The sequence below is a fragment of the Nycticebus coucang genome, chromosome 12 (genome assembly GCF_027406575.1).
Source record: "Nycticebus coucang isolate mNycCou1 chromosome 12, mNycCou1.pri, whole genome shotgun sequence".
NCBI lineage: Eukaryota > Metazoa > Chordata > Mammalia > Primates > Lorisidae > Nycticebus > Nycticebus coucang.
The window spans coordinates 8,768,045-8,795,864 of NC_069791.1; the positions used below are offsets into that span (position 1 = coordinate 8,768,045).

General features: G+C 57.0%; 1 protein-coding gene across 1 annotated transcript in view; it reads right to left on the reverse strand.

The window, feature by feature from the left end:
- LRP1 (LDL receptor related protein 1) overlaps positions 1-27,820 on the reverse strand; it is an 81,007-nt gene that overhangs the window by 15,676 nt on the left and 37,511 nt on the right. Inside the window, exons 17-53 of the mRNA XM_053554553.1 lie at positions 27,635-27,760; positions 26,889-27,005; positions 26,405-26,485; positions 24,425-24,592; positions 20,089-20,271; positions 19,414-19,614; positions 18,099-18,344; positions 17,710-17,907; positions 16,455-16,659; positions 16,118-16,282; positions 15,294-15,538; positions 14,883-15,014; positions 14,368-14,595; positions 14,010-14,184; positions 13,830-13,924; positions 13,461-13,610; positions 13,170-13,310; positions 12,723-12,857; positions 10,724-10,855; positions 10,368-10,502; positions 10,100-10,229; positions 9,865-9,991; positions 9,384-9,535; positions 9,168-9,292; positions 8,556-8,933; positions 7,115-7,304; positions 3,828-4,032; positions 3,310-3,502; positions 2,536-2,661; positions 2,243-2,371; positions 1,865-1,984; positions 1,583-1,696; positions 1,179-1,328; positions 984-1,106; positions 621-737; positions 362-490; positions 18-140 (exon numbers count right to left, since the gene is read on the reverse strand). Coding sequence (XP_053410528.1) covers positions 18-140; positions 362-490; positions 621-737; positions 984-1,106; positions 1,179-1,328; positions 1,583-1,696; positions 1,865-1,984; positions 2,243-2,371; positions 2,536-2,661; positions 3,310-3,502; positions 3,828-4,032; positions 7,115-7,304; positions 8,556-8,933; positions 9,168-9,292; positions 9,384-9,535; positions 9,865-9,991; positions 10,100-10,229; positions 10,368-10,502; positions 10,724-10,855; positions 12,723-12,857; positions 13,170-13,310; positions 13,461-13,610; positions 13,830-13,924; positions 14,010-14,184; positions 14,368-14,595; positions 14,883-15,014; positions 15,294-15,538; positions 16,118-16,282; positions 16,455-16,659; positions 17,710-17,907; positions 18,099-18,344; positions 19,414-19,614; positions 20,089-20,271; positions 24,425-24,592; positions 26,405-26,485; positions 26,889-27,005; positions 27,635-27,760 — 5,889 coding nt within the window. The remainder of the gene's footprint in view (positions 1-17; positions 141-361; positions 491-620; positions 738-983; positions 1,107-1,178; positions 1,329-1,582; positions 1,697-1,864; positions 1,985-2,242; positions 2,372-2,535; positions 2,662-3,309; positions 3,503-3,827; positions 4,033-7,114; positions 7,305-8,555; positions 8,934-9,167; positions 9,293-9,383; positions 9,536-9,864; positions 9,992-10,099; positions 10,230-10,367; positions 10,503-10,723; positions 10,856-12,722; positions 12,858-13,169; positions 13,311-13,460; positions 13,611-13,829; positions 13,925-14,009; positions 14,185-14,367; positions 14,596-14,882; positions 15,015-15,293; positions 15,539-16,117; positions 16,283-16,454; positions 16,660-17,709; positions 17,908-18,098; positions 18,345-19,413; positions 19,615-20,088; positions 20,272-24,424; positions 24,593-26,404; positions 26,486-26,888; positions 27,006-27,634; positions 27,761-27,820) is intronic.

The window sequence follows — 27,820 nt, forward strand, 5'->3', positions numbered from 1 at the left end:
CCACAGCTGGGGCTCACCACACTCGGGGGACTCGTCGGAGCCGTCTGCACAGTCACGGTCATGGTCACACACGAAGTGCTTAGGGATGCACTGGCGGTTCTGGCACATGAACTCACGGTCATCACAGGTGCTGTTGTACACTACAGAGGAGGTGGTGAGGCCCCTCAGTGCTACCCCTGCCCCGCCTAACATGCTGCTGACCGTCTCTAGCCCCAACCCTCCTAGTTTCAGCAGTGGAATGGGCAGAGCACTGGACATGGAGTCTGGGTCGCAGGCTGTAGCGATGGCTCTACCACTGACCAGCTATAGGAGCCCCACTGAAGCACTCCCCCCAACTTCCCCTCTGCAGAGGGGCACTCACAGCAGCCAGCTGAGACGCTCTCATCAGCACCATCGGCACAGTCCTTGTCCCCATCACAGAGCCATCGCTCGGGCACACACACATGGGTGCCAGGGCAGGAGAAGGAGGCAGGGCCGCACGTCTTGCCTTCTGCAGAGGTAGCTGAGACTCAGGGGCCAGGAGGTCAGGCCTGGCACCCTGCTGCTGTGCTGCCCCCATAGGAACATGTCCATGTCCCTTTCCTCGGGGCGTGTCCCTTGCACCATCCTGGTGCCCTTACCACAGTGAGCTGCCTCATCTGAGCCGTCCCCACAGTCATCACTGCCATCACACAGCCACTGCTTAGAGATGCAGCGATGGTTCTGGCACTCGAACTGGGCCTCTGAGCAGAACTTGTCTGGGGCAGTCGGAAGCCATAGTTAGAGAGTTGGCTGGTCACCCAGATGGGCGGGCTGATGCCATGGGATGACGGGAAGGTGCTGAGGCACCCCTCTGCAGGGTATCAGCTGAAACTGGGGTATAGGGAATGGGGTAAAGGCCCAGGGTGTCCTCCTGGGGGGATGTCTCCTGGGTGGGACATAGGGTGGGGCCTGATATCCCCCAGGTGATAGTGCTCAGGTGAGAGAGGGCTGTGGTCACTCACTGCAGTGGGTCTCATCCTCGCCATGTTCACAGTCATCCTCCTTGTCACACGTCCAGCTCATGGGGATGCAGCGCCCACTGGGGCAGGCGAAGTAATTCAGGGGGCATCTGGGACGCTTCACACCTGGGGGTACAAGAGGCTGTGAGGGCACTGCTCACCTTAGCTGCCACCCACCACACACCTGCCTGGACCCACCTGGGCAGTCACGCTCATCGCTGTAGTCCCCGCAGTCGTTGGCACCGTCGCACACCCAGCTGGGTGCATAGCAGAGGGAGGTGCGCTCACAGGGCTGGAAGAGCACACCCTTCACGCCCAGGCGGAAGTAGCTGCTGCAGTCGGTGGCACCTGGTGGGGATGGGAGCAAAGGTGATGTCTGGTTTCCTTGAAGACATCCCAAGGCAGCTGCCAGCCCTACAGAACCTTTGTGTGCTTCAGAAAGTTGAACGGTACCCTTTGGAGGGGCACTGTCCATGCTGTCCACTCCCAGGGGCTCAGGAGCAGGACAGGGATGAGGATACAGGGAAATGGAGGCTGCCATGTGGGGCTGGAGGGAGGGCTGGGAGGTAGGGTGCCCAGGAAGCACACAAAGTGTCACTCACTGCAGTTCATCTCATCTGAGGCATCCTCACAGTCCACAAACTGGTTGCAGCGGCTGGAGTTCCCTATGCAGGTCCCGTCACGGCAGCGGAATTCACCCACAGCACAGGCTGTCTCTAGAATAGCACCGCCCATCCCATCAGGCCAGTGTCCGCTCTGTGTGGCCCAAAGCACCTGCCTAGACCCATCACAGAGTGCCCTGAAGCCAACGCTGTGGGCCTGGGAAAAAAGGCTCAGCCAGAGTGGGACAGGGAGTGCGTGCAGAGGGTGTAGGCATCACTCACTGTTGCAGGGGATCTCGTCAGAGCCATCCCCGCAGTCATCGGCCCCATTGCACCACAGCATGTTGGACACACAGCGTCCATTGTTGCACTGGCGGAAAGTCTTCTTGCAGCGGCGTGTGTCTGTAGATAGGGGAGCAGGACACCAGTCAGTGCGGGGACAGGAAAGGGCTGCCTCTGATGAGATACCATGCGTTCAGTGCCCACGGGCCTGGTATCAGCTAACAGTGATTCTGCCCTTGCTGCCCAAGCCCTTTCTCAGCCAGGAAGCTGGTCATGCCTGTGGTCCACCCTGTAGGGGCTGAGGCTGGGGCCTGAGGGCCTGGGGAGGAGGACCCACACTCTGCCTGCAAGCAGCAGGGGCCGGAGTTGGCTCCTTACTGCAGTAGGACGGCTTCTCATCGGACTTGTCCTTGCAGTGGGAGACACCATCACACGTCAGGCTGAAGTTGATGCACTCGCCGTTGGCACACTCAAACTCATCTTGTGCTCGGCAGGAGGAGTTTACCGCTGGGGGGAAGGAGGCTCTGTGAGCCAGGGCTGGGCCCCCAGTGCCCCACTACCCTCTCCCCCCAGAAACAGGGTCCTATCGGCTTGTATCTGGCAAAAGGCTTTGAGGTGCTGAAAAACCAGGGAGGAAATGATCCCAGTGTGTGCTCAGGTCCCCCACTCACCTCGGCAGGTGAGGTCCTCCTGGAGGATTCGGCCCCCCCGGCAGGAGCAGTTGACGTGGCCTTGGTGAGTGAGCAGACACAAGTCTTGGCAGCCACCATTGTTGATTCGGCAAGGGGAGAGTTCACCTGAGCAGGGACAAGGCAACCACGGGGCTGCAGAATGTTCTCTGCTGTGCCCAACCATCCCCTCAGATTCCCAGGACTTTGCGGCCTTCTGTGGTGCTAGAGCAGGTGGGGAGGGTGCAGGGGAGGGTGCTGCAGGACAGGGGGGCAGGTTTGGGGTGTGGGGGTGGGGCTGAAGAGGTCTGTGCTCTTAGGTGTGGCACTGGGGGCTCCAAGGTGTACTTTAGGAGAGTTCGACGCCCGGGCCTTGAGACCCTGTGCACTGTGATGGGGGTGTGGGAGAGAACCTGAAAAGCTGGGATCTGATCTGTAACAGAGATGTGCAAGCTGGGGGCAAGTGCAGGCAGAACTGGGTGAACAGGCTCTGGAAGTATGTGTGGCCCTGGGTGAAGGGAATGGCCAGGGCAGGCAGTAGGGTGTCCAAGGATGTGGATGAGCCCTGGGGGCTGCAGGGGTGATGTGAGAGTGCTTGTGAGTGACATGGACAAGATGCCATGTGTGTGCAGAGAGGTCCTAGGGGAGCCAGGGCAAAGGTGTGTGCAGGCGTGTGTGCGGCAGCACAGGGAGAAAGCCTCGGCTGTGGCACGGATGAGCCTATGTGCAGGCACAGTGCGATAGCACGGCAAGGCTGGCAGCAGTGGCCCCACTCACAGCTGTTGGTGTCCTTGGCCACAGCAATGATGCCCATGGGCTGCTGGGGGATATCCACACGCAGTAGCTTCATGTCACTGCCCACATACTTGTTGGCACGTTGCACAGCCCGCCGCACCCAGTCGGTCCAGAAGATGTGCTCCCCGTACACAGCCAGCCCGAAGGGGTGGACAGGCTCTGACTTCAGGATCACCTGTGGAGATCGAGCTGTCACCATCTGGCATCATTCAGACCTCTCACCCTGACTCTACCTGAGTGTACCCGGATGCAGGGATGAGGGACCTGGGCTGACAGCCACGGAATGACAAGGATCCGCAGAGGCATGTTGCCATCTCCCTTGCCTAACTGATGAGGAAACCAGGCCACACAGGGTGGGCTGCCCACGGCCTGGGCAGGACTCCTCACTCCTCCTGTGTGCCTCACGCCTCCCCTGCCACTCTGTGCTGGGGCAGAGTGGCCAGCCCGTGGTCCCAGCCTCCCCTTCTGCTGCCCGCCCGCCCACCCGCCTGCAGACTCACATAACGGTGGGAGCCGTCATACTCGCACCGCTCAATCTTGTCCAGGGTGGCGTCGGAGAAGTAGAGTTTCTCTGCGCGGTGGTCAATGGCCAGGCCGTTGGGGGTGCGGATGTCCTTCTCTATGAGTGTCAGGATGTTGGCTCCTGACAGGGCTGCCCGCATGATGCTGGGGTGCTGCTCGTTCCAGTTGGTCCAGAACATCAAGCTGGGAAAGAGGGCACTGGGATCAGGATCCAAAGCCAGTGAGGCTGCCACAGAGGGCCCGGGCCAGGACATGCAGTCTCCTGGAACCCAGAGCTGGCCAGCGTGCAGACCGGACTCTATGCAGAGGCAGCCTGGGATCTTTCGAGGCCAGCATGGCCCCACTGCCCAAGGAGGACCCAGCTGCTGTGCAGGTAATCCAAACGTCACACGGCTGACTGTGAGTCACTCCACAGGCCTCATGCTGCGTGCTGCAGACACACCGCGTTCTGGAAGGTGCCCATCTGTGTCTGCTGAGAGGAGGGCCAGTGCAGCCATGGCAGCTGGGCTCTGAGGCGACAACCCTGGCCCCACCTTTTACCAATCAGGTGCCCACAGGCAACTTACTGAAGCGCCTCGTGCCTCAGTTTCCTCTCCTATGAAGTGGGGATAGTAACACCGCCTGCCTCACAGAGTGGCCAAGAGTTTCTGTTGTAATGACAGATGGCACACACTGTGTATTTTCCACGATTTTATTCTTAACTGCTCTCTTCTCTGCAATGAAGCTGGCTCTTTTCCAGATCATCTAGAAAGCCTTGTTGAGTGTGGCTGTGTCTAGGTCTTAGGGATACACTCTAAAGGAGTTCCTCAGAATCAGCTTCTCCATGACTTAAGGCCTTTGCACATTTGGGATTGGCATACCAGCTCCACTTTTCCTGGCTCTGACCTCGAAATGAGCCTCTTGGCCCCTCTGAGCCTCAGCTTCCTCTTAGCAAGGGAGGTGACGGAAACATTCAGTCACCAATTATGCTGTGCTCCTTTGGGTACAGACGTCGGGCTCAAGCAATGACTGTGGAAAACCACAAAGATTCGCAGGGTCGGACCAGCATGTTCCCACGCTCCCCAGCTGATCTTCACACACACTGGAGTTTGAGAACCATCAAGGGACACAAGAGCCACTTACGTCCCCAGTCCTCTAACAGCACCTGCCCACTGCCACCCCAAGATCTCTTTCCTGCCTGCCCTTCCACTTGGTCCTGCCCTGGTGTATCCTTCAGCTGTGCACACGTCTCCCTCAGTGTCTCTTCTCACATGGAACCACCACCTCCTGCTAGACGCACTGGGAAAATGGTGTTTCTCACTTCTTGGGGAGATGCCAGTGCTCCCCAGTCCAGGGAGCTCACAGAGACAAGGATCTGACTATAAAGGCCTCATCCTGCAGGGAGACAGGGGTTCTAGATGGCTCTGGAATCAGGATGGGAGCTTGGAGGAAGGCCTCCATAAGAGAAGACAGGTGTCCAGGGATGTGGCCAGTCACCTTCTTGGACTTGTCAGGACTGGGCTTGAATTGTCAGTCTCCACCAGGGACTTCTGAACCTCGGGTCAAGACTTGCTCATGCTCACAGCAAGCATGCCTTTCCTCCTGTCGTTGACAAACTCTTACACATGGAAGGATTATATGTGACACAATAGTGGGGAGTTTGGGAAAACTGCTCCCTGAGATGGAGAGGGAAGAAGAGTCTTTTCTGGCAGCAGGTGGTCAGCAGCCAGGACCCTGGTGGACTTTCTAAACATCTAATTGTGAGCCCCTGGGGGCTGCCAGTGCCCCAGCGCCAGCTTCTGGGTGGAGCATCAGAGCTTCCACTCACCCCTGCCCTTCTGTCTGGGTCCTTGTAACACAACCTGCCCACTTCTTCTGGCCAAGGGAAGCCCTTCCTGATGGCTCAGCTCTCTCCTTGGGTGCTGAGCCAGCTCCTTCTCAGCCCACTCCAGTCATCCTTGGATGCTGCTCACATGCCACCTCCTTGAGGACACGTTCCAGGCTGGGGCAGATCCTCGGCACAGTCACGAGGCTCCCTGTGGCCTCAGCATGAGTGAAACAGATCTGCCTGAGCAGGGCCCACATCCCCTCACTCTCCACTGGATCCTCCGCACATCATTATTCTCCAAAGCCACTTGCTGGGTGAACGATGTAACCCCTTGGGCTCGGAGGAAGGGAACTTGGTGGGCAGCCATGGAGAGCTTCCTCTAGGCTCGGAGGAAGGCAGGCAGGGGAGCCAGGGAGATGGCCCTTCTACGGAGGCTCCAGGCCCATGAGAGAACAGCCCCAGACAGGTGAAGTCACCGAAGGTCATAGCGGGAAGACTGGATCTCTGTCATCAGCCAAGTACGTGTCAGACAGCCGAGGCAGGAGGGAACAGAGGGCCCTTGTGCTGGGTCAGTTGTATTAGGCAGGCTGCGCTGGGGCGGACTTGATTTACATCAATGTGAGGAATCTAGGTTCAGTACACTCACCGTGTCTATGCAGTTGCTTTGGGTTTTGTTTGTCCCCTAGTTTCCTAGTAAAGCTTTTAAAAAACATTCCAAGTTGAATGTTGAATAAGGGGGAAAAACTGTTTCTCATACGTGGGCCAGGATTGCTAAAGCAAGGGGGCGGCTCACTGGAGGCCCATGCAGTGGGGACAGGGCTGCCCCTGTCGGGGAACAGAGCCACAGAGATTGCAAGTGGACCCCAAGGGACAGCCCCCAGCCTGGGTGTTTCCTCCCACGTTCTTCCTGGCTTGTGGCCTTGACTCTACAACCTGACGGAGCTTCCTGGCCATTGTCAGGCCTGTTTTGCCCCATGGCATGGGAGGTTCCCTTGCCATTCTGCCTCCAGTGTCTTTCTGCTTCCAGTCTGTGCCGCTCCATGCCCTGTGGTGCACAGCCCCATGCCAGTCATCACCGCTTCCCCTGCACTCCCCAGCTAGGCAGCTGGAATTGGTCCAGCCTAAGGCTTCCGCCCGACCAGGCTTTAGTGAGTCCCAGAGCCACAGAGATCCTTCTCTTCCTTGAACATGGTTTGCTGATGACCGAATCAATCACAAAGCCAGAAGCATCCCCCACAGTCCTGATCTCCCCTGGTTCAGGTACCTGAGATGTTAGCATCCTCATATCACAGGAGAGGACACAGAGCTCTCAAGCAGCTCCCCCAAGGTCACACAGCAAGGAAGGCCAGAGCTCAGGATAGAGCCTGCCCCACCTGCACCTCCACCAGATTGGCGGGGGCAGTTTCTGCACCACTAGAACCCAACCGCCCTGGTCCCTGGACCAGGGTAGCCACTCACTTCTGGCACTCATCCAGCACAAAGGCCCTTGGGTGGTCATCTCCAGACATGGTGATGACCGTCTCTCGCTCGAAGGCCCCTGGGCGGGTCTGGTCCACTGTGTGGCGGCTGATGGTGGAGGTCGTGTAGCTTGTCCAGTAGAGTGTGTCCCAGTCACGGTGATAAGCCAGGCCTTCCACGGAGCCCACATCTGTGAAGAGACAGGAGCAGCAGTGGGTTGGGAGGGGGCTGGAGGGCAGAGCCAGAAGGCCCATGGGATGCAGGAGTATGTGGGGTGTGGCAGAGAGGGCTCAGGAGTCCCCAGGTCTGACCTGCAGCACCCCCAGCTCCTGCTGTGCCGGCCCATCACCCACCCAGATGACCCACGGTCCACCTCCTCAGCCCTCCGTATGTCACTCCACTCTCCACGCCACTTGGTTTTGTGCTGTGGCCGTGGTTTTCTGGAGCTGCAGCTCTGCTGAGTTGAATGCAATGTGTATTTCAGTAAATCAAACCTGCCTTGTCTGTACCAGGGGTTTCCTACTTAAAAAAAACCCTGAAAGGGACTGTATTGTCAAGCAGACATCTTAAACTTGGGTTAGAGAACTAAAGCACAGGGAGACAGACAGCCGACCGGTAAGGAAAGACTTGGGCATTGCTGACTCTAGGCTGCATGAGTACACCGTTGCCAAAAGGTGACGTGCTGCTCTCTGCACATCAACCGGAAGGGAGGGCTGCTCTGCTGGTCTCTTCTCATCGTGCTACAGCTACAGAATATTGAGTCTAGCTTTGGTCACAGCATTTTGAGATAGACATGTGGACTGGACTCTGCAGAGTGGAAAATGTCCCAGAGGCAGCTGAGGGGACAGGCGTGGCTTTTTCTACCATCTCTCTGCTCAGGACCTAGTCAGCTCCTGGCGGGTCTCTCCAGACCAGCTGAATGAATAAATGAGCAAACAAATGAGTCAGAGGACCTGGGGGGTCCAGCCTGTAGAGGAGGAAATATAGTGGGATAAAGAGCTGAAAAACTGCCCTACAAGGCCAGCTCTGACATCCTAAGTACTCCTGCAGAGTGCGTGCTTCATCCCCTGTGCAGAGCTCAGCCTTTGCTGGTACCACCTCTGGGAGTCCTATCTCAGGCTTGGTGAGAGGCAGAAATATGCCCAAGTTACTGAAATCCTAGGTGATGGGAGTTGAGTGGGTCCCTGCAGCCTGTGTGTGGAGAGCCAGACTCCACAGAGAAGACCCCCGGCTTGTCTGTGCCACCTGGAGGCAGACAGGACAGCAGGGGGTTGGAAAAGGCCAGCCCCAAATACGGAGAGACTTCTGAGAAACTGCAGTGGGTGCAGTGCAGTCTGGCTGCTCTGCAGGTGGTGGGATTCAGATCGGGGGTGGGGAAGCTGATGGCTGTGGTCTGCACTAATCCCCCCACTTCCCAGAAAGGCTCAGGGTCTGGGCTCACTCTCAACAATGGTGGTCCTCCCGGAGCCATCGTCATTGATCTGCTGAATGTTTCCAAAGTGGATGTCGCTGAAGAAGATACGATTGGGGGTGCCCGGGGAGGTGCCTGCCCGGTAGTCAAAGGCCAGAGCAATGACGTTCTTCATGTGCTCAGGGTCCTCGAAGGGCTGCACAGGCGCGTTGAGGTTGCGCTCATCTGACAGGTGGATGCTCTTGAGGATTGTGCGCTCAGAGTACAGCAGATAGCCGGCATACTCGCGGCACGATGCCCCGTCCTCTGCCAGCATTCCGTGGGCACAGGCACAGGCCCGCCGCCCACCACCGCGGTACAGGCACAGCTGCTGGCACCCACCGTTGGCCACCGCACACACATTGGTGCCTGGAGGGGGAGGTCACAGAGGGCACGGCCTGCCTTAGGGAAAGGCTCCCTGCTGCCTCTGTCATCCAGGCCAAGGCAGAAACTCTGGTCAGCCCCCTCCTCTGCCTCAGTGTCTCCAGCTCAACTGCTCCTTCCCAGGTCTGGGTCTTGATTTTCTCCTGGCTCTTCCATTTGGGTTCCCGGAGGAGAGCACTCCCAGGTTACGTGTCCCCTCTCACCGAGCCCCAGCCTCACCTTTCTGCCGGTCCCGGTTGAAGACTTTGATGTCTTTAAGCTGCACCCCAATGCCCGTGCGTAGCGGCACGGAATCTGTGGCATTGTCTTTGCTCCCACGCTTGATGGAGCCATTGGCATGAGTCCTGAGGAAGAGGACAAATGAGCAGGGTGTCCGTGGGGCCGGAAGGGAGGGGACGGATGGGATGAGGGGAAGGCCAGGACAGAAGCTCTCACCTGTCACTCCAGTAGATGAAGTCCTCAAACACGGACACTGAAAACATGTCCATGTTGTTGCTGGACAGAACCACCTCGCGGTTTTCACCTGTCTCTAGGTCAATCCTCTCGATCTTGTCTGTCCGTGCATCACACCAGTACAGCTTCCCGTCCTACCGGCCAGAGGCACCCACCTCACTGCCGTGCTCCCTGCCAGCACCCCAGCCCGGGCAGCAGGGCGTGTCTGGCTTCCCTGATCACTCCTGCCTCGTCCACACTTCCTTCCCTGGGGACTTGCTCAGGAACTGCCCTCCAGGTGTCTGTCCCTCCACACCCCATTTCTGGGGAATCCTTCCCCGGGGGAAGGCTGGGCCAGGAGAGCCCACGGCTCCTCCAGGCTCCGTGTCCTCCCACCGAGTGGGCATTACCATGGCAGACATGAATGGCAGCAGGGCCTGAATAAGGGTTTACCGGGGCTCCCAGAGCAAGTATGTGTCCCAACCTGATAGTCCACTGAGATGCCGTTGGGCCAGCTGATGCTGACATTAACCAGGACCACGCGCTCTGTGCCGTCTAGTCGAGACCGCTCGATGCGTGGGTACTGACCCCACTCAGTCCAGAACAGGTACCTGTGGGGTAGAGGTAGCAGCAGAGGGTCAGTGCCCAGGCCCTGGGGAAGACAGGGCCTCCTCAGGGGGGCGCTGAGTCTGACTGAGCCGGTCCATCCAGTGCCTCACCCCTTTTCCGGGTGGACGGTGATAGCCCGGGGCTTGTCCAGACCCTGGGAGATGACAACGTAGCGAAAAGAGCCATTAAGCCGGGCGACCTCAATGACGTCAAAGCCCTGGTCCGTCCAGTAGATGTTGCCTGAGGAGGGAGTTGGTGAGGCTCAGGGAGCTTGGGTGGGAGCTTGTACCTGGTTCCTCCCCCCCACCCCCGCCCCGGGCACCTGCCTACTACAACTTCTACTCCTCCTGAGGCCCCATGAGCCTTCCTGCCACTCACCAGCAATCCAGTCCACTGCGATGCCCTCCACACGGCCAATGCCATTGGTCACTACATCCTCACGCCACGTCTGGTCCCGTTTGGCCCGGCTGATGGTACTCAGACCCATGTCCACCCAGTAAATGGTGTCATTTTCTGGAGGTGGAGGAATCAATATGGGGATGCCCAGCAAGGCAGGGGCCAGGATGGAGGTGCATGAGTGATGGAGGTGCCTGGGAGGGGAGCTGGGGCGGCTGTGGCAAAGGCTTCCCCTCAAGCCAGTTTAGTAGCATCTATCTCCCCCTGGACCCTCAGAGCATGCCACCCCCAAAGCTCTTGGGTCATGACCCATAGCCCACTTCTGCCAGATGGCTTACCTGCATGGAAATCGATGCCGACGGCCAGAGAAGTCCCTGACACTGGGACCAGGGCATCAGATTTGTCACTGGGGTCCAAAGGGATTCCTCGGATTCCCTCGTGCACAGAGTACAGGAGGAAGGAGCCCACACCTGAAACGCAGGAACATTTAAGGCACAGGCCTTGCTGACACTCTTTTAAGCTTGGCTCCTGTCACCCTCAAACTGTTCTTCTCTGCTTCCCCCTTGAGACTTTCCCCTAGCCACCATCCCCCCTCCAACCCATACAGCACACCTTCCCCTGAGCTGCTGGGGGAAGGATCCTAGCCACAGCTCTGGAAGGTACTGCAGGACCCCCAGCCACCGCAAGATGGCGGCAGAGACTTGAATTTCCCTCCCTGCCCTCCTTGCCTCCCTCCACACAACCCTGAACCTGCCAGGTCCCTCTGGGAAACACTGAGAGGTTCAAATAAGACAACCAGGATTGGGTGATTGGAGATCCGGATTTCCAGGTCTGCATACCAGCCTGACCTTAGTTTGCTCTCTGTCCTCCCAGTCTGGTCTACACCACACCCTCTCTCCAGCACCTGAGACTCAACCTTCCCAGCACCTCCTCCCAAGCCAGTCTCACTACCAGTTTTCTCCATGACTCAGCAGCCCAGAGTCCTCCCTTCCCTTTGATGCAGTGTATCCAGATGAACCCTTAAATGGGTTCTGGTTGCTTGGGCTCAGGGAAACAAAGGATCAGAGGTCAAGTGAGTTTGGGAAACCCAAACCCCAATCCTCCCAGTGCTCCTGAGCACATTCAAGGGTCTGTGAAGCTCCACAGTCAAAAACACTTTCAAAACTCTTAAACTTTATGGTTTGGTGCCCGTAGCTCAGTGGTTAGGATGCTGGCCACATACACTGGAGCTGGTGGGTTTGAACTCGGCCTGGGCCTGCTAAAACAACAATGACAACTATAACAAAAAAAACAGCTGGGCGTTGTGACAGGCACCTATAGTCCCAGCTACCTGGGAGGCTGAGGCAAGAGAATCGCTTAAGCCCAAGAATTTGAGGTTGCTGTGAGTTGATGATGTGACGGCACTCTACGAGGGTGACATAGTGAGACTCTGTCTCAAAAAACAAAACAAAACAAAACAAACCCAAACGAACAAACAAAAAACCTTTAAACTTTGTTTAATCCAAAGTTTCTTTCTGCAACATCTCCCCACCATCAGACAGACAGGGAGGCTCCTGGGAGAGCACTTTGGGAAATGCTGCTGGGGCAAGCTTGTACTCAGTCAGCATGTTCTTGTGAAATTTCCCTGTTTCATCCCTTCTCTTCACCCCAGCTGCTAAGCCCAGCCCAGGCTCATCTCTGCACACACAGATTATTCCTAGTAGCCTCTAAACTGGTTTAACTGCCTCGGTTTCTCCCTCCCTCTGCCGGGTTAATCTTCCCCAAAGGTCACTCGCAGGTGCTTCTGGCTGAGAAGCCACAGGAGCCGCACCCACCTCACAGCTTCTCCCAGTCCCTCCCTGGCCCTGCACCTGCCCACTGCTCTGAGCTCAGGGCCCCTGCAACACCCTCCTATTCTGCTGGGCCCCTGCTTTAGCAACACTCCCTGCCTTGTGCACAGTCCCTTCTCCATGCAGCCAATTCTACGTGTCCTACAGAACATGGCTCATAGTACACCTCTTCAGGAAGCTGGCCCTGATCTGCCTGTTAACACCTATTTCTCCAAAATGCTATGGCAGGCACTGAACAGTCAGAACCACTCGTGGTCCAGTTGCCCCTACACAATGTCGCCAAACTTCTGTTTAAGCCTACAAGGCACAAGGACAGGGACTTCTTCCCCCTGAATTCCCCTCTGGCACCCAGCACATGGGGACTTATTAAGTATCTAACCCAGAAGATGCTTCATACAGGAGGGATACAGTCTTGTCCCGGTTGAAGAAGAGGAAGATAGCGCTGTAAGGTAGGAGGGGTTGGGGGTGAGGACCTGGGCCAAAGTAGGAGGAAAGGCCAGGCACAGACCTTCGCAGGCCTGCTGGCCACTCCTAAGGCTGTAGCCGGCTGTGCACATGCAGGAGCGGGTTGTTTCTGACGTGGGCAGGCAGAGCTGGGAGCAGTCACCGTTGTTGACACTGCAGGGGTTGGTGCCTTCGTGGTCTTAGGATAGGTGGGAGGCAGAGAGAAAGGGTGAGGTGGCCCACCTTGGGACCTGAGAGTCAGGCTTGGGGTATTGAAGGATAGGATGGTCACTGCCTTCACCCTGGACCTGGGTGGGGGTCACCAGCCAACCCAATTCTCAGGTCTTCTGCCCCCCTTTGGGCCTTGTGATCAGGGCTGCTGGGGGTCTGTCCTGTACCCTTGCGGGCAGAGCGTGAAGCCCAGCCTGATCCATTCTGGCCCAGCCCCTGAGCCTCCCCCGTGCCTGCCCGTGGCACTGGAGCCCTGGTGCCCCACCCAGCCTGCACCTACCCAGCTGGATGCTCTCATCATACACCTTCATGTGCATCACCAGCGTGGTGCCGTTCCGCAGGACCACAGCCCCTGAGCCGTCAGCCTTGGAGCACGTGCCCATCTTCTCCGACACCTGATCTGCCCACCACAGCTTGTCCCCTGGGGCAGCAGGAGGGGATGAGACCCTTGGGAAGACCCCAGGCCCAACTTTCCTGAAGGGCCTGCGGACCCTGAGCCATCAGGCCTGCCCTGGGGGGTGGGAGACCACCCCCCCTCCAGTCCTGGCTTCCCTCATGATCTGGCCCTCACCCATGATAGCCAGGGCAGTGGCCTTGCCCAGCTGGCTCCGCATGGCATCAATGACCTCCAGCCTGCTCCCATCCAGGTCACAGCGGTTGATGGTACGGTTGCCAGAGCTGATCCAGTACAGTTTGCTTTCAGGGAAGTCAATGGCCAGGCCTGGAAGAAGAAGGTTTCACCGCCAGGAAGTCTGGCACCAGGCAGAGATCCAGAAATGGGAACAGCGTGCAAGAGCAGGTGGTTTGGGGGATGGGTGGTGAGAACAGGTGTGGAGCCCCCCAGCTCCAGGGAGGCCACGGGGCAATGAGGGACCCTGCAAACACCTCCTAGTCCAGGACTTAGAGAGGGGCTGCAGGGGCAGGCAGGGCGAGCTCGTACCCACGGGACCCTTCTGGCCGCTGAAGAGCAGAGTGCGATTGCTGCCATCCATGTTGGCCATGCTGATGTTGTCACCGTCAGTCCAGTAGAGCTTCCTGGGGGAGGAGCCAAGGGGGCATCAGAGTCCTCTTCTTCCCAGCCCCAAACCCCTTGCTTCCCAGCCCTGGGCCCTGGACTGACCCACGCAGTGGGTGGACGACGAGGCCATGGGGCTGCTCCAGGCCCTGCACCACTGCGTTCTTGAAGGAGCCATCCAGCCGGGCCACGTTGATCTGCTTCTTGTTGGTGTCATAACTCGTCCAGAACAGGTTTCGGGACACCCAGTCTACGGCCAGCCCATGGGCATTTGGCAAGTCTGGGGGCACAAGCAGGGAGTTGGTGTGTAGGTGTTGGTAGAAAGCTGGTTTCTGGATGATGGGGATTAGGGAGCCAGGCTTGGCACACTGAGGGGACAGGACTTAGAAGAGGGACATCGGGACTAAGAGGACCTGGGCTGGGAGCAAGGGCTGGGTGGGGAGTGCAGGGGCCAGGACGGAACCTGCAGAGACAACGGTTTCCACGCCTGTGCCATTGATGAAGGCCCGCTTGATGGCCTGTGTCCGCACGTCAGACCAGTACACACGCTGCTCACGGGCATCATAGTCCAGCACCGTAACGTTGTCGATGTCGGGCACCGTGAAGGAGATGATGTAGTTGTAGTAGGGGGCGTCCAGGTCCACCCCCCGAATCTCCATCTGGCGCGCATACAGCAGGAACTTCTTAAACTCTGCAGGGACAGGTGGGTCGCTGAGGGCAGCCCTGACTCCATGCTCCTTCCCCCCAGGTCAGGGACCCTCCTTGTTCCTGCTATGTGGTCCTGGCCCTTAGCTGCCTCTCAGCTGCAGCCTCCCTAGCTGGGCTGCAACCTCTGCTCACAGGGGCTGTCTCTGGACTCTCCTCGTCAGGTCCTTGCGATCAGAACTCTGCCACTGCTTACAGCCTGGAGCCTGGACACTGGACACCTGCCCCTCCAGCCTCAGTTTGCAGCTGGCTCTTGAGCGAGGACCTTCTTACCATAGCAGGTGGTGTTGTCTTTGTAGAGCTTCATGAGGTGGGGGCAGGCGCAGGAGACGGTCCGGTTGTAGTTGATGAGACACAGGTGGGAGCAAGGGCCCCGGCCCCCATTGGCCTCACATGGATTGGGGGCTGGGCAGGGAAGGGAGAGAAGAAGCAAGAGCGTCTGGGACCTGTTGGTCCCTACCTGGCCTTCCTCACCTGGACCACCGCCTTCTCACCACTCTCGTCCCCCCTGCTGCTGTATCCCTGGCTGCCTCCTCTGTTACCGGACAACACCTGTCCACAGGCTGGGACACCCCTGCCATCCAACATGCACCCTTCCCCTGCTCTCACAGCTCCCTCCTCTCTAAAGAGCTTTTAATAGGCTGCTGGCTCTTTCTGCTGCCCGCCAGGCCCCAAGCCCCTTACCCATGGGCTGCCGGGAGGGGTGGTACACCTGTAGGTCGAAGGGCTGGGTGTTGGTTCTCTGTACCACAGTGACATTGTGGCCAGTCCACTTGTTGGCCTTGGCCAGCGTATTTGTTCGCCAGTCAGTCCAGTACACCTCCCCGCCATACAGCGTCACTGCAAACGGGTGGGACAGGAACTCGTGTCCCCGAAGCACCTCCATGTGGCCGGAGCCGTCGTAACGGGCTGAATAAATAGCATCTGACCTGGGAGCGTGGTTGGGGCAGAGTGAGGAGGCTGCAGGGATCTCTGCCCACAGAGCACTCTCCTGGGCACCCCTCCTGTGCCCTGGCCCACAACCTTCCCTGAAATGTGCTAGAGCATCCCCTGCCCCAAGCCCTGCTGGCCAGAGAAGGCAGATAGAGCAGCTGTGGTGTGAGAACCAACAGGCCTGGTCCAGCTCTCAGACCCCAACTCCTCAGTTCCCTGGCCCTCCAAGGGAATCTCTGACTCACTCCTCCCCAGTGCCACTGCAGTACACAGGGCTTGGATGGCAGTTAGAGAAAGTCACCCTCACTGGGTAAACCAATTAGAAAGTCTCCTCTCCCTCTGGGCAGACACAGCCCCCAACAGATGTGTGACCAGAGAGGAGGGCACAGCTCAGATGACAGGTGACAGCCCTCTGCCTCTTCTGCTGCCCTTCCCACAGTACTCCTGTTGTTACAGTCCTTTGCCAACCTGCTCTGGTCCCAGACGTTTTGGGCCCTCTCCCCACCCTTGTCACTGCACCTGGTCCCCCCATGCTGCTGACTTGGGCCTCCCAAGGTGTCGTGGTGGATGCTGACCTGGCATCGATCCAGAGGATGCGCTTCTCCAGGTAGTCCACAGTGAGCCCATTGGGCCAGCCCCCAGAGCCTGTCTCCCGGTGCACAGTGCGGCGCCCGGCCCCGCTCATGGAGGCTGCCTCGATTCGGGGCAGGCTGGCATCCCAGTCTGTCCAAAACAGGATCCTGTGGAGTGGGGAGGGGGTAGGAGGTCTAAAGCCGAGGTTGGGGGTGGGGTCAGGCTGTGATAGTATCCTAGGTAAGAGGTGGGAGTGACAAATGGCTCTGAGGAGAGAGGTGTCCCTGGCCAGTCTGAAAGGGACTTCAGGGGCTAGGATAGGCTGGGCAAGGTCCTCACCCATCCCGGGGATCCAGCGCAATTGCCCTTGGGTGCTCAATGTCACCAGCTAGCAGTGTGGTCCGGAGGGTCCCATCCAGCTTGGCCACCTCAATCTGGTCCAGGTTGCTCTCCACCCAGTATATGTTGCCTGCAATCCAGTCTACAGCCAGGCCTTCAGGTGTTGCCAAGCCGTACTGAATCACCACCTCGAAGCTGGTCAAGGCTGGAGAAGAGAGGTGTGGCTGGTTTGCTTCTCCCAGGGCGGTATGGTGTGTGTGGAACCCGAGGAGTTCTGATGACCCACTCTCAACTCTGACACCTCTGTCAATGCTTTCTGATGTGCCTGCACTGGCCACGGGAGCTCCTATGACCTGATGACCCACTCTCAACTCTGACACCTCTGTCAATGCTTTCTGATGTGCCTGCACTGGCCACGGGAGCTCCTAACCTCCCTTTGTCACCCAGGCCTTGTCCCGTCAGGGTGTCAAGGAAGAGAGGAGCCTGGGGGTAGGAGGAACACACCTTCTGAGCAGCTCTGTGGGGGCTGCTGTGGGAGTGGGCAGAGCACAGGGTAGGGCTCTGGGGGACAGACCTGGACTCACACGAGGAAGACAGAACCTTTTAGAAGCCACTCCCCAGACTGAAGGTTTTTCCACTCTAGTACATATATCCATACATGGTTATCTTAGAGACTGCCACACAGCAAGAGCATTATCACAGCATCCCTAGCCGCCCCGCCGTGGGACATTATAGTGGGTTCAGGTTTGCTGTATCACCAATAGCACAACTCCTTTAGTAAAATGTGCCTCTCTTGAGACTTTGCTCAGATGTCACCTTCTTAGGGGACCTTCCCCGATCACACAATGGCAGGCAGCCCATTTCAATCACTGCTGCAACCCAGCACAGCAGGACCAGAGCCAGTCGGGTGAGCCAGGCTGCCTGGGCGTGGGAGGCAGGGCTCAGGTATTCCTCTCCTAAATGGCTTTTTCCTTCCAAGCCTGCAATTCTAGGACTTAGGGAGCCGAGCTCCAGGCCGTTCCAAGGAAAAGCTAATCATTTTGTTAATTATCAGGCTGGCAGCTCTGCTGACGATAATTACGGGGCACCAGGCACGGACACCCACAGCAAAATCTAACCCAATTAACAGGAGTGTGGGGGAAGGGGAAAGGCCTCTGCTCTGGGGCCACCTGGATCTGGACCTGTGTCCCTGAGTCCCAAGTGCTCTGTCTGCATGCACCCCACCAGGCACCAGCTGCAGTGTGGCGCTCATCACCTCCGTTGTCCAGCAGTTTTCCGCGGTAGATCTTGTCCTCCACCACGTCCGTCCAGTAGAGGGCGCTCTGGCTGAGGTGAAAGTCCAGGGCGATGGTGTTGCGCAGGCCGGGCACGAGGACGCTGTAGTCCCCCTTGTGAAGGTCGATGCGCCGGATCTCATGGCGGTTGGAGAAGATGATGAATGGCTTGAAGGGGTCTGGGGTTGGGAGGGCGGGATATGGTCAGGGGGGGCCTGAGCACACGCAGGCAGGTCTCTGCAGGCCCTGGCACTGTGGGCCTGGACAGGAACTCAGCCTTTGGCATTTGACCACGCCAGCCCAGCAGGCAGCGCTCAGGGGCCTGCCCGGGCTTGTCGGGCCCGCCTGGCCACCCCTCACCGTGTCTCACCCAGGCTGCGGCAACTCTCGCCGTCTGGCTCCAGGACCCAGCCCTCGTAGCAGGAGCACTTCACGCTGAACTTGTTCTGGTCGCACTTCTGGCTGCACTTGAGGTGCCTGGCGCAGTAGCTCTGGATCTGGCAGGTGTGGTTGTCAGGCCCCAGCTCCATGCCCAGAGGGCAGGAGCACACGATGCCTTCACCAGGAGCCACGGAGCAGTTGTGGCTGCAGCCACCGTTATTCAGGGAGCACTGGTCTGGAGGGGGGTGCAGGTAGGGCACAGGCTCAAGGTCAGAATCTGGGAGGAGTCAGGATCATAGCTCTGCTGAATCCAAATCCAGGGCAGCCCTATCTAAGCTCCCGCAGTCTTCCCACAGCCCCCTTCATCTCTGTTCCTGCCAAGCCTCTGCTCCAGGGCTTCTCAGGCTCCCTCAGAACCAGGGTTTGGACCCCACACCCGTCACCTAGGACCAGCTCTCTCCCATCCCCGATGAGCAACCCTCCCATCTCTTTCTCTGGTCTCTTATTTCCCTGTCTCTTCTTGGGCTCATAGTTGGGACCCCAGCTTTCTACTCCTTCCTGGGGTGTCCTTAGGTCCAGATCCCTTTGCCAATCTCTCCTAATTTGGGGTGGGTGCAGTAAGGCATGTCCTGACCCTGGGGCCTCTGACACACCCAGGTACAACACGTCAGCCCGACTGACCACCTGTCAGCAGTTCTCCCGCCAGTCCCAGCCGCCTTATCTCCCACTCTGCTCTTTCGAAGGAACTGGGTGCTCTGTCTGGCTCAGAGCACAAGATAGGGCTGCTCTGTTCCTCACCCCCACGTCACACACATAGCCCTCCCTGCCTCCCCTAACCTCATTTCTTTCCATCTTGAATGGGCATCCTTATCCCCCCAGATTTTCCACTCCCTCTGAAAATTCTGCCTGTCTTTGGGAACCCAGTTCAATCCCCACCTCCTCCAGGAAGGCTTCCCTGACCACCAGCACTCAACCCTGGTGCCCAAGCCTGTTTCTCCTGCTTTGTGAGTGTGGGTGAGGCTGTGCCTACAGGGAGGTCACGCACTGTGCTGTCCCACAGAGCCACAGGAGCCATGCAGCCTTGCAGGGCTGCTTTCCAGGTTAAATGTTACAATTGTGTGACTGGCTTAGCTCCATGCCACAGTGAACCCTAAATCAGCACAGGTAGTTGGTGACTGCTCTGGGTGCTGCTCACCCCCAGGCTAGCCAGAGCTGCTCCCTCCCAGGCTCAGACCCTTCCCACAGATCAGACCCCGGGCAGCCCCTCCCACCCATCTCTCAGGCCCTCTGGGTCTGGGACTCACCGCAGAGCTCGCCCTCGTCCGAGCCGTCCCCACAGTCGTCGTTGCCATCGCACAGCTTGTCAGGGGGCAGGCACACAGAGGTGTTGTTGGCACAGGGGTGCGAGGGTGGCCTACAGGCCAGGGACTCACAGTTCTCCTCGTCCGAGTTATCTTCACAGTCGCTGTCGCCATCACACACCCACGCTTTGCTGATGCACCGAGCTGAGGGAGGGGCGCAGCATGAGGGCCCAGGCTGGGGAGCAGGGCTCCCCCTGCCCTTCCTCCCAGACCTAGCGACTTCCCTGAGGGTCATATGCAAGGCCCAGTGGAATTGCAGGGTTCTGCTAGGGACCTTGAGACATTTTCTATCAAATTCACACAGGCAACAAAGAAGGCAGAACTCCGTGAGAGGTGCTGAAGCTCGGATCTGGAGCGGCCCAGCCCCTTTGTGCCTCCCCTGTGCTTTTGTTTTTTTTTTTTTGTGCAGTTTTTGGCCAGGGCTGGGTTTGAACCCACTACCTCCGGTGTATGGGGCCAGTGCCCTACTCCTTTGAGCCACAGGCGCCACACCTCCCCTGTGCTTTCTGTTTCCTGCCTTTTGCCCTGTGCTATCCCCTTGCTCCTGCTTTGCTCTCAATATGGTCTCGCTCTGCCCATGCTGACTTGTTCCAGGCTCCCTGCAACGCTCCTTTTCACCTGAATCCTTGCAGCCAAACTTGACATTAGGGTCGCAGACATGAGTCACTCCTTCACAGCTCTTCTCATCACTGGAGTCCATGCAATCAGTGTCCCCATCGCAGCGCCACCGCAGTGGGATGCACAGTCCATCCAGGCGGCACTGGAACTCATCAGTATGGCAGCCACCAGGGGGCCTTGTGGCTGCAGAGGTAGAGGGAAGGGGACCAGAAGAGAGGTGGGCGCTCTAGGTCAGCCATTCTGACCTCAGCCCCTCCTGCCATGCCTAGCCAGGGGCTCTGAGCTGAGGCGGCCCTAAGAGGCCTGAGCCTGCTTCCCCTCCTTGGAAATAGCAGCTCAGTATTAGAGCCAGGAGGTGTTACACCTATGAGGATCCCATTTCACACAAGACAACTTGATGAGATGAGCAATCTGCCAGGCTGGAGACCAAATGGCTCCTACTTAGCCTGTCTCATTCACTCCACAGACATTTACCGAGTGTCTACTGTGTGTCAGGCACTGTCCCAGGTGCCAGCAGTAAGACAAAGTCCTTGCCCTCATGGACCTTAGGTTCTAACAGCAACAGAGACACAGCCCATAATGCAGAGCTTGATTGCAGGTGATGGTGACTGCTGTGCAGACAGGGCTGGGGTGAAGCCTTCAGATTGTCAGAAAGGCCTCTGAGCAGAATACATTTCAGCAGAGGACTGACTGAAGTGAGAGCCAGGTGAGTATGCCTGGAGGCACAGGGGACAGCTCTGGCAGAGCCTCCAGGGTGGGACTGGTAAGAGAGTAGCATGAAAGGGGAGCACCTGGAGCAGGTCAGAGTGGCAGGAAGGGTCCCCCAAGGGGGAGGAGGGCCTTGGGATTTGTTCCAAGCCTACAGGGAACCCTCACTGGGCTGAGGGCAGGGCTGGGGCATGATCTGGCCTATATCTGTTAGCATCGCTGGCCGCTGCACTGAGGTCTGACTCAGGAGGCCTGGGAGGAGCAGGAGGACCCTGCTCATGCTGCTGTGGCTAGGAGCCTTGCTCCTCTACCCTCCACCACGGACACTCTCCTCTTGTCCCTGGACGTGCAGTGGCAGCCTTCCTTAGGGGCTCTGAACTTCTTTACAATCTAATTCCCTTCCATATCACATCACCCTCTAGCCTTGATGTCCTTCCAGGGACCCCAGTGCCTCCCAAATCACACCTCTGCCTCCTTTTAAAAAAATTACTTTTTAAAAAATTTTATTTTTGAGACAGAGTCTCACTATGTTGCCCATAGTAGAGTGCCGTAGCATCACAGCTCACAGCAAATTCAAACTCTTGGGCTTAAGCCATTCTCTTGCCTCAGCTTCCCAAGTATCTGGGGACTACAGGTGCCCACCACAACGCCCGGCTATTTTTTTGTTACAGTTGTCATTGTCGGTTAGCTGGCCCGGGCCAGGTTTGAATCTGCCAACTTCAGTGTATGTGGCTTACACCCTAACCACTGTGCTATAGGCGCCAAGTCTTAATTTATTTTTTATTTCCTTGCTTTCTTTTTATTTCTTTGCTTTTTTTTTCCTCCGAGACACAGTCCCACCCTATTCCCTGAGCAGAGTGCAATAGTGTCACAGCTCACTGCAACCTCAGACTTGGGCTGTGAGCATCCCGCTGCCTCAGCCTCTAGAAGCCGCTGGGATTACAGGAGCTCGCTATGGTGCCCGGCTGGGATTTTGTTTGTTTGTTTGTTTTATTTCTTTATGAGTCAGGGTCTCACTCTCACTCAGGCAAGTCTCAAACTCCTGAGCTCAAGCAATTCCTCATCCTCAGACTCTTGCAGTGCTGGGATACAGGTGTGAGCCACTGTGCCCCACAGTGGGGACACCCTCATTCCCACTAACCCTGCACGAGCCTTCCCCTTAGTCTGCCTGGCCCCACCATGACCCTACAGAATTGCTCAGTCTCACTCTCTAAGATTTAGAGTCTAAGTCTTTACTATATCCCCTCGACCCATTGGAAGACGCTCCCTCTTGTCCGCTTAAAGTCTAATCCTGCACAGGGCTCAGTTCAAGTCCCACCTGCTCCTAAGTGGTCTTAGACCACTGCAGTGCACAGCCAGGGTTAACAATCACTGCCAACAGTGACACCCTGCCTCCATCTGCCAGGCCTCACCTGTCTCCTTCACAGACGACACCCAGGCTCAGAGGGAGCAACTTCAGTATTCCCAGCTCACTGCGAGGGGCAGAGAGCTCTCCTCACCAGAGCATATAGCCTCCAGAGCCCCTTCTCAGAACCCCGCAGCACTATCGTCTGTGCCCCTCCCCCAGCCCATCTCAGAGTTGGCCCTTGGGACTCAGTCCTCGTTTCTGAGCCTCCTGAGACCTATCAGGGCTGGGCTTGGCACTCCCCAACACCGTTCCTGCCTTAACCCTACAGGGCAGGGTTGTAAGCTATGGTCCATGGGTTAGAGGAGGCCTGCAGAAGATTTTGGCCTGTAGTATTTTTTATTTTTATTTTAATTTATTTTTGAGACAGAGTCTCACTATGTCACCCTTAGTAGAGTGCTGTGGTGTCACAGCTCACAGCAACCTCAAACTCTTGGGCTTAAGCAATTCCCTTGCCTTAGCCTCCCAAGTAGCTGAGACTACAGGTGCCTGCCACAGTGCCTATTTTTTGTTGCAATTGTCACTGTTGTTTGGGCTCAAGTGATCCTCTTGCCTCAGCCTCCCAAGTAGCTGGAACTATAGGCCAGCGGTTCTCAACCTGTGGGTTGCGACCCACAGGAACTGTATTAAAGGGTCATGGCGTTAGGAAGGTTGATAGCTACCATTATAGGCACTTGCCACAACACTTGGCTATTTTTAGAGACAGAGTCTTGCTCTTGCTCAGGCTGGTCCTGAACTCATGAGCTCAGGCAATCCACCTGCCCCAGCCTGCAAGAGTGCTAGGGATTACTGGCATGAGCCACTGCCCGGCCTTGTATTGTTTTTTTATACTTCTGAAATCAATTGCAGTTTTTATGGGTCAAATTGTCTTTCCTAAAAAGATGGTGAAAGTCTAAACCATTATACCTGTGAATATGAACTTCTTTGAAAACAGTATCTTTGCAGATGATCAATTTAAGATGAGATATTAGAGTGGGCCTTAATCTAGTATGACTGGTGTCCTTATATAAAGGGACCATTTGGACCCAGAGACAGACAAGTGCACAGGGAAGACACCAGGTGGGGATGAGGGCAGAGACAGGGTGACACATTTACAAGCCCAGGGGTGTCAAATGCTACCAGCAATCATCAGAGGCCAGAGAGGGCACAGAGCAGATCCTCCCCCACAGCTCTCAGAAAGAAGGGAGCCTGAGACCCTGAGACAGTCCATTCTGTTGTTTAAGCCACTCAGTTTGGAGGGCTTTTTTAATAAAGGCCTAGGAAACTAACATGCTAGTGTTAAAAATTTGGTACATTTCGAGTGGCGCCTGTGGCTCAGTGAGTAGGGCACCGGCCCCATATACCGAGGGTAGCAGGTTCAAACCCAGCCTCGGCCAAACTGCAACCAAAAAATAGCCGGGCGTTGTGGCGGGCGCCTATAGTCTCAGCTGCTCGGGAGGCTGAGGCAAGAGAATCGCGTAAACCCAAAAGCTTGGAGATTGCTGTGAGCCATGTGACATCATGGCACTCTACTGAAGGCGCTAAAGTGAGACTTTGTCTCTACAAAAAAAAAAAAAAAATTTGGTACATTTCACATAAAAATCTGCATTTCCTGACTTTTCTCGAAGCCAGGGCAACCCAGGGTTTATATTCCTCCATGGTAACAATAGGCCAGAGCTAAGAAGCCAGAACTTGAGAGGGCCCGGCTGGCCAGGACGCTTAGAGCTCCCCTGCCCTGCAGCTGGGCCCTGGAGGACTAGGCCCCAGGAGCCCCACCTGCCCCTCTCTTCTCTGGTCCCCATGCTTTTCACCCCCGCCTGTAGCATCTTTTCTCAAGCTGCTGTTTACCAAACACAGGCCCTATGCTGAGCACTTTTTATGCACAATCTTGCCAAACCCCCGCATCAGTGCTGTGATGTCACTGCTATTATTACCCCACTTTGCAGACAAAACTCACAGAGGCCCACAGAGATTAAGTAACTTGCTCAAGGCCACCAAGCTAATAAGTTGCAGAGTTGAAACTCAAATCCAAGGTCACCCAACTCTCTCTTGATCTTAACAGTGTGTGGCAATGATTTGTTGCCAGTCTCCTCTCACAGAACTGGATGCTCCTGGAGGATCAGAGCCACATCTAGGGTATCTCTGGTGCCCACACGCAGTGGGCTAGAGGGCTCAGCAGGTGGGCCGGGTGCCCTATGCAGGAATCATAGTCAGATCCCCATCCTGAGGGTCCTCGGCACCCACCCTGATTGGTGCAGTTGGCGTGTGTCTCGTCGCTGTAGTCCCCACAGTCATTGTCCCCATCGCAGGTCCAGTGCTCAGGGATGCAGCGTCCACTGTTGCACTTGAACTGGGTGCTGGAGCAGGAGTGGCTGCAGCCAGCCTCATCACTGTTGTCTCCGCAGTCATTGTCTGGGGGGAAGGAGGAAGAGAGAGTTGGTAGAGCAGCCTTCTCTGTGGCCCCAGCTTGGGACCCCCATTCCCATTCTCAGCCCACCCCAACCCCCCAGCTGAGAAAATAACAAACAGAAAAGACACAGAGACTGCATAGACCGCAGCATGCACCATGGCCCACTCCAGGGCGGGGAGGGGTGGCCCCAGGAGGGCCTTCCCTGGGTCTCAAAAAATCTGGGGGCAGGGAACAGGAAATGTTCCTTTCCTATTTGGGGCAGGTGTGGGAACAAGGGTCTGTTTGCTTTGGGGGCAAGCCCAAGATTTCTCCAGTTTTGGAGGGAGAGCAGGGGAGGTCACTCTGCTGGGTGGGAAGGGCTTTATCAGGCTCCTGTCCTGAGCCTGGTGTTTGTGGGCACCAGGCACTGGGTGCCCAACTCACAGGGGCCTCGCCTGCAGCTGGGAAGCTTGGAGGCCGCTTCTGGATAGAAGGCCTCTGAGGCTGGCTGAGTGAACATCCTGCTTTCTAGGCCTTGGAATGTGGCTACTGAACTTCCCTGCTCATTTACAGGACATGTGATTAAGACTGGGATTTGGGGCCTGGTGTAGGTGGCTTATGCCTATAATCCTAGCACTTTGGGAGGCAGGTGGATCACTTGAGCTCAGGAGTTCTAGAGCAGCCTGAGCAAGACCAAGACCCCGTCTCTACTAAAAAAAGAAAAGCTAGTTGGGTGTTGTGGCAGGGGCCTGTAGTTCCAACTATTTGGAAGGCTAAGACAAGAGAATCGCTGGAGCCCAAGAGTTGGACATTGCTATAAGCTATGATGCCAGGGAACTCTACGTAGAGAGACAGTGAGGATCTATCTCAAAAAAAAAAAGACTGGGGTTTGGGCTGTGTCTCTGCCTCTTTTCATCTGGATTTCCTTCTCTCCTCCCTACTCTGTCCTGGCCTTCTGTGGCCACCTCTCTGTTATCTCTTTTCCTCTGAGCAGCTCCCCTCTGCCCTTTGCTTCTTTCCGTCCTCTTTTATCTTTATCCCTCTCTTTCTCTCTTTCTCCCTCCTCTCTGTTGCTTTTTCTTCCCATCCTAGCAGCTGGCGCAGGGACCCCGGGGCCAGGGAGGCGGCTGAGGCCGGCAGGGGTCTGGGTGATGGTGCATGTGCTTCTATGCACTGACCGGCAGGCTCAGGACAGGTCTTTTCATCAGAGCCGTCCCCACAATCCTTCTCTGAAACACAGAAACCGCCGGGGCAACCATTGGCACGCGAGACATGGTGCAGACAAGGGGTAACGTGGCGCTGCCCCGACACATCCTGTCCACGTGAGCCAGGCTGCAGCCACTGGGCAGCGTGTCACAACACAACACAACACAGACGCAACGGGCCTGACATGGCACACAGGTCACTTGCCCACACATTTGCATGCACGGTGGCACCTGGGGCTCAGGGCTGATGTCACCTGGTCCATGGCTGACTGCCAGGTGAGCTCCTGAGCCTGAAACCCAGAACCTGAGGGGTGCACTAAGGACTCCAGGAGGTGGGGCGTTGCACCAAGGACTCCAGGAGAAGGGAGCCAGGCACCAGGCCCTCCTCCCTCATCTCTCCCTGCCCTGCCACAGGGTGGGCAGCTCAGGCCCTGCCTGGAGTAGCCATGGCAATGGGCAAGGTCTGTCCTCAGTCCATCTTGGTTCTCCCACAGCAGTTCTGGCTTCTCTTTTCTTCCCAGCCAACCCAGCAGAGCTGCGGTAAGTCTAACGCCCCTTCCTGGCCCACCCAGGGCCTGGCTGCAGCCTCTCCTTTTCCTGGTGATCAGGGCAGGTGAACGGCGCTCTTACCATTGTCACACCGCCAGTTGATGTTGATGCACCTGCCGTTGTTGCAGGTAAACTGAGTCAAGGGGAAGCAGGTTGGGTAGGCTGTGAGGGAGAAAGAGTAGTGAGCAGGGCCCTCCAGATAAGTCAGAACCACAGCGACTGTGCAGGTGGGTGCAGGGCCCATCCACAGCCGGTAGCCCTGAGCCCAGCCCGGTGGTGCCTGTACACTCGTTCCTGACGTCACCAGACACATACCCAGTACCTTTCACACACAAACTGAACTTCCCTGCCCATTTATGAGCCTCCACATAAGCGCTGTGATGCTGGCACTATTGTTATCCCAACAATTTATAGAGACAAAACTCACAGAGGCCACAGACATGAAGTAACTCGCTCAAGGCCATCCCTACAGTTACTGAACTGTAGTGTGTCTCCGCCCCAGTGCGCTCTCTCCAGGGCCTCCCCTCCCTGAGGCCCAGCCTGGCCTTCCCACTGTCCCTCTTACCACATGAGGCTGACTCGTCAGAGCGGTCCCCACAGTCATCGTCCAGATCACATGTCCAGGAGATGGGGATGCAGCGGCCACTGGCACAGGAGAACTGGTTGGGTGGGCAGGTACGAGCTGGGGGACAGGAAAGGTATGTGTGCTTATCTTGAGCTCCCTTCAGTCCCTTCCCTCCCTGTTATTTTCTGTCTTTTTTTTTTTTTTGAGACAGAGTCTCAAGCTATCTCCCTGGGTAGAGTACGGTGGCATCATAGCTCACAGCAACTTCTAACTCTTAGGCTCAAGCGATCCTCTTGCCTCAGTTTTTCTATTTTTAGTAGAGACAGGGTCTTGCTTTTGCTCAGGCTGGTCTCGAACTCGTGAGCTCAAGCAATTCACCTGTCTTGGCCTCCCAGAGTGCTAGGATTACAGGCGTGAGCCAACACGCCCGGCCTTCTCTGTCTTTTGAGACCCTTGTTCCCAAGGGTCCAACACCATTTCTCTCAGAGATTTTCAGAACCACCCCTGTGGTCTCCCACTGGATGCTCTGCTGAGGGGTCTCTGGTGACCTCCCAGGAGATGCCCTTGCCCTGCCCCTCATCTCTCACCTAGAGCCTTCTCCACCCCTCCTCCTGCTCAGGGTCCGTTCCCTCTGCCTAGGCTCCTTTCTTTCTTTCCCCTGAAGCCCTGCTATCTTCCCCAACCTCGCTCCCAGTTGGCTGCCCCCTTGATTTGGGTGTCTGTGTGCTCCACCCTGCAGTCCACACCTGAACAAGTGGCGTTGGACTCGTCTTCACTGTTCCCACAGTCATTGTCCCCATCACAGAGCCAGCGGTTGGGGATGCACCGGTTGTTCTCACACTTGAATCGGTCTGACGGGCAGGTGTGTTGATCTGGAGACAGGACAGGTAGGGTCAACAAGAGTGTGGTGCCCCCAGCTCTCTGCCTACCCA